At 43.8% G+C, this 10,158-nt stretch overlaps 1 protein-coding gene across 1 annotated transcript; it reads right to left on the bottom strand.

The window, feature by feature from the left end:
* Positions 1-3,461: 3,461 nt before the first annotated feature.
* LOC146656660 (ribosomal biogenesis protein LAS1L-like) lies at positions 3,462-8,546 on the bottom strand. Its single transcript, XM_085424441.1, has one exon. It carries the CDS (start codon positions 7,909-7,911, stop codon positions 6,274-6,276), a length of 1,638 nt encoding a protein of 545 aa, XP_085280567.1. The 5' UTR covers positions 7,912-8,546; the 3' UTR covers positions 3,462-6,273.
* Positions 8,547-10,158: the final 1,612 nt, after the last annotated feature.

Genomic DNA, 10,158 nt, shown 5'->3' with positions numbered 1-10,158 from the left:
TCGCTATTCCGGTTCCCCGAACACACCTGTTGTTGACGATTAGTATAGCTGGATGAAGTAATGTGAGATCACTGGGTGGCCCAACAGGGGCTACGCATCGATAGTAGAAACATTGATCGGCAACCCTTTGATTGGTCGGCGAAAATGTCGAAGGAGCGCGCTCGGTATTTTTCGGCAGCAGAGCAAGAACTCTTGAGTGAGGGATTTCAGGAGTTTCAGAGTTTAATTAAAACGCAAGGGAACACTGCAAAGGCTGCAAAAGCAAGGAGAGAGGGCTGGCAGAAAGTTGCTGACAAATCAAACTCGTAAGTAATTCAATAATAACAATAATAATGGAGTGGATTTATATAGCGCTTTTCAAGGCACCCAAAGCGCTTTACAATGCCACTATTCATTCACTCTCACATTCACACACTGGTGGAGGCAGCTACGGTTGTAGCCACAGCTGCCCTGGGGCAGACTGACAGAAGCCAGGCTGCCATATTGCGCCATCGGCCCCTCTGGCCAACACCAGTAGGCGGTAGGGTAGATTTATCATATCACACCATATTATCCAATATTATATTACATTATATTATATTATAATATGTTATATTATATCCCCTTTCACATTAGAGCCACAACAGGACCCACTAGAACATGGGAACAAGTAAAAGTGAAATATAAGAATATTCTACAGAATGGTAATATTTATCACTTATATTGCTTGTCGTCTCTTGGAAAGAGACCCTGGAATACTCTGTTTGTTTGTTCATAACAGCAACCAAGAAAAGGGCAGAGCAAAAAAAAAGACAGGTGGTGGTCATGCACCCCCTCGTCAACAAGTTGGTTAAGTAAATAATACCCTCACGGGAAAATCGATATCTCTCTATGAGCACACTGTCGCGCTGAGCTAAAGGATCCTGTCTGTCCCGCAATATACGCTGAATTCTGAGGACTCTCCTTATCAATCTTGCACCTTCCGCAATGGGTGGCTCGCGTAAACGGACAGGATATGACTGCGACAGACTTCCCAAATCCACCTTCGCTTTTATAGCCGTGGTCTCTCATCTTGATTACACGAAGTAATTTACAATTACTACTCTGAAATATGAATTACATCTGTAATAATCACATACATGTAATAGAATGTTAATAGTACATTTCCCTTTTTTAGGGAATGACCTGTATGTATCTGTGTGAAATCAATAAAAGGATCAAGTGCTGCATTATCTTTAGTTACATTGATGTTATTTATTTATGGTGAAACAGTGGTGGAATATCGCTGTTGCTTTCGTATGAATGACGCGGACATACCTGCGTGGCCGCGATCTAATCCTGTTTACATAAAGTAAACCTGCTCCCCAGCAGGTTTACGCTTACGGCTCTGTTGCTATGACAGCAAGTCCCGGATGGGCTTCGGGGAACCGAACGATCCAGGATCACGCGAAATCGTCAACAATCTCATCCAGCTAACTCACTTAGCGCGGTACGAAGAACAGGCCCCTGAGTGCTCATGCATGGTTTTAGACAAAGTTTTCAGGCCCTGCAGAGCTCGGGTTACTGAGCCACCTGGGGCAGTATTATTGGGGATATACATGCAGCACATATCTCCAAACATCGAGCACACACCTCCCCTCTCTGCCAATAACATGTCAAGCGCCATCCTATTTTGAACTCCCATCAGAGAACTTGGACCCAATTGTTCTGCGAACCCCATCATGGCGTCCCTGGTTAGGTTAGAAAGTCTCAGCAGATTGTAATGAACATAGTTAATGCGGTCAACATTCTTATTAGGTGTTACCCAAAGGAATATACTCTCAAATCCTGCAGCTATCGGATTCACCAGCTTATATTCGTCTGGAACTCCCCTAGGCGAGTTCAGGCGAGGATCATAAGCATGTGTACCTTGGGTCCCTCTTTTGACCAAAACATGTCTCAGACGTCTGGCGGCTAGAGTACGTGTGTTGCGTTGTGGAATAGCCTTTACCTGATTCCCAATCAGCATGAGTGGAGCTCCTAATCGCACCATCGCACATGTCCCTAGGCTTCCTATAGGAACATGAACCAACAGAGTATTTTCCCCACAATAATAATAGAGCCCACTTCCTGCCCAGGTTCCAATTACCGTGCTAGGGCCGCTTACATTGTTGGTGGTTCGTCCCTGAAGTGTGACGGCACACCAAGTTGGATCGATCTCTCCCACCTTGTACTTTTCATTATCAGTAGAGAACTTAAAACATGCATAGTTATCTTGTTTTGGCATAAATGGTCCCACTGTTGTCTGACACTTTCCATCTACTACTGGCTCCTGTACATTTAATGACGTCACACAAATCTAACATGAATGAGCTGGTAGACCCTTTAACATAGTTCAACTCTATGCCATTATTTCTGCTGAGACATTCATCACCTTTACCTGACCCCTCGCGCTTTTGTCTTTCTAGCGATCCTGTTTTAGGACCTACAGTCTCAGGAACTGCTGGGCTGGACTGGCCTCCGTGTTCAGACAAGGGGTCCGGAGTGCCTTGCAAAATACAGACAAAAGACAACAGAGCCATGGTTACTATTATCGCATATAATACACATGTAGTTGTAAGGAACATTTTAATACATTTCTTCCCATTACGTGTCTCTGATTCGGTTGTTTGCATCATGTTATATAAACTTTGTATTCTAGACTTGTTATATAGATTTTAGATTCTGGACTGAAACTCCCCTCTTTGTGGAGCCTTTAACTTATCACTGCCCCTTTCTGATGGCGTGACGACCTTCTCCGCTGCTGCTCTTCTTTCTTCAGCCTTCCAGGTGGACTACTGAATGGCCTGTTGCACAGGTGAGAGGGTTTATTCTGCCTCTGTTTGTTGACACCTGTGTTGGTTGAAGCCTCTTCCTCAACCAAGCTCTCATGTGCTGGTGCACACTGCGACCAGTGATACCAGGTGTCGCCCTTCCCTTTCAGTTGGACTGCTGTAGTTGTCCTGGCAACGACCTCGTATGGACCAGTCCAGCGTGGCTCCTTCCACTTGCGTTTGAGCACCTTCAGCCACACCACCTTTGCCTCCGGGGTCGCCCTGTCCACAGCGTGTAATCCAGATGTGACCTGTTTGCGAAACTGGAGATTCTTGCCACCCCTGTGGTCGCTGTGTTACTGGAATGTTCTCCTGTAAAGGATAGAAAACAAAAAGCCTCTCTCTGGTACACCTCACTAATCTACTGTGTTCATCTAATGTTCCCTTAATTATTCAAAGTTGGTTCAAGATATCATGTTCTGGGCTCTATCCTTTATATTAACTTTACTTAATCTAAATTAGGGCTGAACGATTATGGAAAATAATCTAATTGCGATTTTTTGCCCCAATATTGCGATGCGATATGCGATTATTTTTTAAGGTCTTTGTCTTCTGTATTATTAAACAAAGACAAGCAATACATCATATAGTATGGCCAATACTATATTACATTAATTTTAAACTGTTCTTTCCTGGAAGACAGACCTCTGTTATGATGACATGAGGTGATGCATGAATTGATGACTGACATTTTTATTTAACTTCTTCAATCACAACAGTATATTTGAACATACACAATAGTTTATTTTTAGCTTACAAACATCTGAGCATAAAGTGCTGACAAGGAACCCTGGTGTAAACATTAAAATGAAAGTCAGTACAATGTGCAGATTGCAGAAATATACATAAAAAAAAATCAGTGGCTTTACCACACTCAGTTTTTCGACATCTGTGAACTACTAGACAGTCATTCAATTAAAAAATAATATTAAATAAATAAAACTAATAAATAAAAAATACACACATCTTACTGATCTCTGCAGTCAGTAACATTACACATAAAGTGCAAACATAATAGCAATTGTATAAACACACACACAAACACGCCTTTAAAATTTAAAGGCGTGAAATTGGACGGTCTAGTTCTGATTAGCGTCACCGCTGTCTCGGTGGAGTTTAATAAACTCGGCCGTCTGCTTCTTGCTATCTAAAATATAACCAGACACTGGTGTAAATTCTCGACTGTCTCATACTTCTGTTTAATAAGTTTTCTGTTTGACGTTTAGTCAGCTGTGTGAAAACCAAGGAGGAACCCACCCGGGGGATTAATAAAGTTTTATTTTATCTAATCTAATAACTTTAATCTCAGCCAAACCGATTTACTCACGAACAAACAAAACACTGAAAAAAGCCCAACAATAACATTTTTAGGTTGTCTAAGTGACTTATATATTACGTTTAACCCGAGCAGCGAAACTCCGCGGTGATCTGAAAATGATGTGCCGGGAGTTGTGCCGTTCTCGGCCGCATCAGTAACCCTCGAGCTCCCGGCTAGCTGTCGAGCTGGTGGGTAGCAGACGCCTCGGAAAACGTCGAAGCACTTTTGCAAATATGGGATATCTTGATAAACCGAGCAGATATTTGATGTTTACACAACTACTTTCTCGCCTGAAAATATGTTAAAAGTTTATTTTGTGACCCAGAAAGATTAGTATGAGTAATTTTAAAACTTAGTAGCGGCCGCCATTGCTGGAAACTGGAGTTTGGCTGGGCCGCGCTATGAATTCTGGGATATGGTAGTAATTTGGACAGCCTTCGGCGCGTCGCTGTGACGTAATCGGTCTACAAATGCGGCCTCAGGAGGATGCAGCCCATGAATTGTATAATATAATCGCAGTATAATCGCAGCCTTTGCGGTTAGAAAATTGCACTTGATCATGTCGCGATATTATCGCAAATGCGATATATCGTTCAGCCCTAATCTAAATGCTCTTTATGTGTGTAAAGAGTTTATCTTCTAACCAGGATTCAGTTCATTTTAATCCTTCAACTTAAACATGAAAATAACAATGTCTGCCTCAGTTTTACCATATCTAAATCATCAAACACCCCAAAAGTCCTAAAATGATCCTAAACCCATTTCAACTTAAACCTTAAATCCCCCCTTTATTTTGACACATTTCATGTGTCAAAATAATGTACAAAACTAAAAATGCTCAGTTTTCCCCACTCATGATCCAATCTATGTCATGAAAATGAACTTAAAACAGAACAGTCATCAGTCATGTGCTTAGCCTTAGTCCAGTCTTTACCTCAGTGTCCAGTTGGTCCAACCTTAGTTCAGTTCGTCCGTCCAGTCACCGTCCATTCATACGTATTCACACCAGGTATTTCCTCTTTCTTGCCGAGACAACAAGAAACTGTTCCTCTTTCACAGTTGCGAGTAAACATAACTAACCTCTCACCTATAAATGATTCTCTCTAACTAAGTGTGTGTGTGTATATGTCGTCCTCAAATGCTCTCTCATCTCACCCGTTGCACTTCTGACCTTCCACCAGACCAGAGGCTCATCAAATAGCCTCGTCTAACCTGCTCCTCAGAATAACTTAGACTCTGCTTTCATTAATGCAAACTTTCTGCAACTTAGTCTTTCTGAAAGACACACACTGTTTAAACCTCTGAATGCAATATCAATGCTGCAGATTATATTATTAATGCAATGGTGACGATGACGATTATTTAACAATAGCAGTAAAATAATTTCCCTGCTCCACACTCCCTCTCTCGACCTCTGGTACACCAGAGGTCGCAATACATTGTGTCCTCGCTCTGACCCTCTCTTGTGGTCCATCCGGCTTCGGGCCTCCAGGATCCTCACCCCCTGTGGTCGCCGAGATCTTCTGCAAAGGAAACAAAACACCTTTTCCTGCATCTCCCTAACTTATCATAGTTGGGACTCTTTAATCAAAAGCCTTATCCTAATTATGTTCTTGACTTATAGACTTGTATTTATATATATTCTTCAACGTTACTCATCATTTTACCACTCTCTTAAAACGCTGACACTAACTTCATTTTAAAACCTCACATTTCCTATGTTATAACCTGTTTTTGATATAGCCTTTTTATTTCATTTTGCTCCTTTTAATGTAACAATACCTTATAATTCTAGTTTATCAGACTTAATCAAAACCTATGCTTTCCTTCCTTTGGTCCTTCTTTAAATCAGAACATTTTGTCTTCTGAAAGTTTTATTTCTGCTTCTGCCAACATGTTTAGTTAACGAGCTCGACTGGACAGAAACAATCACAACTGCTGAACCTGCACTGTGCTCATGGTTAAAATTCCACAACATTTTGTCTTCTGAATATTGTATTTTTGCTTCAAAACTGCTTCTAGCACAACAAGAGTCAGCGGAGGCTGGAATGACAACAACAACAACAATCTTGTGCTTAACATAAAACAAAAAATAACACAAGTAACAAAAATAACACAAGTAACTTAAAAAAGCTTCAGTCCACATTTCAGTTTGTTGAGCTCGCTGTTGCTCCAGAGGAGGCCCTCAGCTGGCCGGGCTGGAGCCGAGGCCCCGGGGATGCTGCTACGTGTCGCGCTGCTCTCCAGCTCCACTGGCTGGTCAAACACAGTCATTATCGAATAATTGTCCACCATGAGGCACGACGGGTCGTCCGACTGTCCAGGAACTTTACCAAGGGGATAGTTCTTCCATGTGACATTATCAGTGCACACCTGCCACGGAGAACCTCTGAGGGCAAGTGCTCTTTCAGCCTGCACGTCTGCCCATTTGCGCTCCTCACTTCTCTCCGAGTCCATCGGTGAGGAGTGTTGCATCTGGTCCAGCAGCATACTCACAGTATATATGGGCTGCTGCTGCTGCAGAGGTGTGCTGGCCTCTGAGCGCTCTGTCTGTGTGTAGATGGAGCAGAGCTGGAACAGCTTCTCTCTGGTTTCCTGAGGGGGGGGATGCTCCATGTCATCCAGGACTAGCTGGATCAGGTGAGGTGTGCTGATGCAGGGGGCATCCAGACATGCAGAGAGAAGCTGCTGCCACCTCAGCTTGATGCGGTCGATGAAAATCCTGTCCTTCATTCTGGCTTTCTTCTGCAACCTTGTCTCAAAATGATATTCAAATTTGTTGTTGTTGCAGAGGAAGACTTCTGAAATCCATGCAGAAATATAGAAACACCTGTGACCGTTGGGCTCTTTGCTGAGCAGCTTCAGTTCCACAAAGAGCTTCTCCAGGAAGAGGTGAATGAAAGACGAAGAGTTAAGCATCTTTAGCAGGGGCAGCCAAAAGCGCAGGAAGGTTTGTGGGACTCTGGGCTCAGTGGGACTGGCACTGTCAGATGTTGCACAGCCTAATGCTTCCAGCTGCTCCATGGTAGGAACAAGAAAACCGTCTTCCAGCAGCACATCAATCAACAGCTCCCTGGACCCCAGTGCAAACTGCTTGATCTCACCCAGCAACGAACTCATGTCTGCTAAGGGGGCCTGCCACAAGCTCTTCCCCTTGTCTTCAGGAGACCCATCATCAAAAGCTTGGTACTGGTCCTTCTCAAAAGAGATCAGCAGCTCCCGAGCGTTTCTGCAGGCATCCACTTCTTTCTGCCTGGCAACGAGCTGCTCATCGGGGCCTCCTCCCAGCTGTCTGGACCAAAACTCCTGCTGGAGCCACTCCAGGACCACCTTACATCCCTTTCGGCACCATTTCAAAGAAGGAAGAGTCCCATGCATGATTTCGTGCCTCAGATCCACCACCCACTCGGGGATGTTCAAGTTTCCAGCCAGTTGCCTCAGCGGCGGGGCCTTTCTCCCCTGCTGGCGCTCCGTGATAAGATTAAAAAATCTTACCAGGGCCGTCCCGTACATCAGGGTCAAGTCATCTCCGGTAAGCTGTCCGGACCGGTCCCGCACCTGGCAGCGCACGAGGTCTGCTGTGCAGTCCACGGCCACGGGAAAACTATCAGCGCACCTGGCCCTCCAAGCCGATATCCTCTCTAACGCAAACCTCTGCAGAGAGGAGTCCATCGAGTAAAGGTAGTCCCGAACCTGATCCCACTCCGCTTTGTTAAGCCAGGCTACCACATGGCGTGTTTTCTCAGAGCCCTTTTTATTCATTGTGCGCTCTCCGGACCTCACGCTCAATCTCTCACTCACCGGGAAAAGCCGCTCGCCTCACGCAGAGACCACTCGCAGATTTATATGACAGAGGACCGCGTTCAGAGCTTCGAGTTTTACAGTTGCTTGTCGCACAGCAACCAGGAAATGATGCTAACGTTTTCTTCGGCTTCGTTTGTGGCTGACGTTCAGAGCGCTTATTTACATGATGCTGGTCATAAACGAGCTTTCTTTGGCTATGGTCAATGGCGTGTCCAGCGGGGTGGCCTGGGGGGGCACAGGCCACCCCCCCAACCAGACTGGCCACCCCAGGTGCCACCCCAAAGGCAAAACAATAAAATTCAATCAAATATCAAATGTCCGATTATGTTTTCACGGTGACGCTCAGATATCCGAGTGTAAGTGAATGCAGCATCGGCTTCTGCGCTATGTGCATCACGTTAGCAAAGGTAGGAGAGCCAAGCACGAAAGACGTCACTGCAGGAAACAATTTTTCGGTGAAAGAAAATGAGGACAGAATAAATGTCCCGGTAAGTAATATTAAGTTTGTTGAGTTTAGTAAACTTCGGCGAAATTAGAATACCAAGGAAAAAATAACACTTAAAGAATTATTGCAGCCGTGGAATATTTCAGACAGTATGCTACAGAGGGGAGCTAACATAAGAGTTATGAGTTATAAGATGTAATCTAAGTCGTAACATTGCTGTATGGAGCTGCAGATTTGGTTGCAGGTTAACATAGCTGGACTGGCCATCGGGCTTATTTGACTTATTTTTTATTTATTTTTGTAAGGGCATGAACAATGAGAGGTGGTGGATTGGCCAGATGCAGGTCGATGTGTAGAAATAACTCCGTTGTTTGGTGGTGGCTATGGCGGGGCTTCCACAGAGGCAGCAGGTGGATGAGGGAAGGGGAGGCAGGAGGAGAGCCCCGAGGCAGCCGCCAGTCCGAGTGTCAGGTGAACTGAACTTCAGGTAAGAAGTTATGACCTGCAGTCTATCTGGGTCAGATATGAACTAAGTTTAGGTGGAGTTTATTTTCGTTGTGCTGACTTTTTACTGTCAGTTGCAATAACTCATACTGCGTTCTAGCCAGCTTGGAGTTTTTATACAGCTGTTCGGTTGCTATGATGTTACTGATAGTGAACTTTATTTTATTCATAAGGTTAGTTAGTAGAGTTGCCAACGGCTCCTTAAAAAAATGGAATGGTCCCTCAATCAGAGAAAATATTACACGTTTCGTATTGAGCTGAGAAGAGACACAGTTTGTCCCGAACTTCAGCTAGAATGGAAAAAGACACAAAGCTGGATTTATTCTGTCTTTACGCTGCACAGCTGCCTCTTCTCTCATCCTCCCTCTCCTGTTGCTACTTCAATCATGAAACTGATCGATGATCAGCTGATCGGCTTTTCTCTCTTGTTTGTTTATCGCCCACTTTGCGCCAGAAAGACGAAACCAGCAGATGTCGCGCTAAACAACAGCAGCACGTTTAAGCTTGATCGGCTGTTGTTAGAATTTATTTAATATTAATTTCTAGTATCAGCTGATGTTTGCTGGAGCCACAGCTGTAAAGCTGCTGGTCATGATGTCGGTTTGGATATCTGGTGAGAGGGAAACGTGAAGACCACCCACCAGGATCCTTTTTTATGTAGCTGACAGCTGGTAACTGTGCAGGGGCGGGTCTAGCAAAGTTTTGCCAGGGGGCCAGGTAGGGCATTAACAGGGAAAGGGGGCACAAAGAAATACTTTTCTTTCCTATTCTCATTTAAAATATCTAGCTTTTATTAAATAATTATCTAAATCTTACAACCAAAGTTTTTATCTGACGTAAAATGTATAGAAATCATACATATACCAAAAAGACTGTACATCACTGTCACAACAGGGTTTGTTTTCATTCAAAGGCTTTATGGCTTTAATACCTGGTGGGTCGGTCTGTAGTCAAAATGCCCGATTTTCTGTCCCAGTCCAGCCCTGCAGGTTATACTGGCAGTGTCACCATGCCAGCTGAATGTATTTCATCATCAGCCAGTGTTGTTCTTTATCAATATTACCAAAGTTTACCATAAGGCAGCATAGAAAGTATTTACTTGCTTTCAGGTTTTATTCAAATATTAGTCTTTTCAGTTGTTTCTCCACTTTTTTCCTGTTTCAAAATCAAACACCAGTTTGTGAGAAGATTATCTTCTTTTTTTAACAGGCAGAGAAAGTTTTGCATTGGAATGGCTAATTTGTCAATTGTTTGCT

The sequence above is a fragment of the Rhamphochromis longiceps genome, linkage group LG12 (genome assembly GCF_057381845.1).
Source record: "Rhamphochromis longiceps isolate RC_006_pf linkage group LG12, R_longiceps_female_GT1.1, whole genome shotgun sequence".
Lineage (NCBI taxonomy): Eukaryota > Metazoa > Chordata > Actinopteri > Cichliformes > Cichlidae > Rhamphochromis > Rhamphochromis longiceps.
This window is presented reverse-complemented; position numbering and strand designations above follow the sequence as displayed.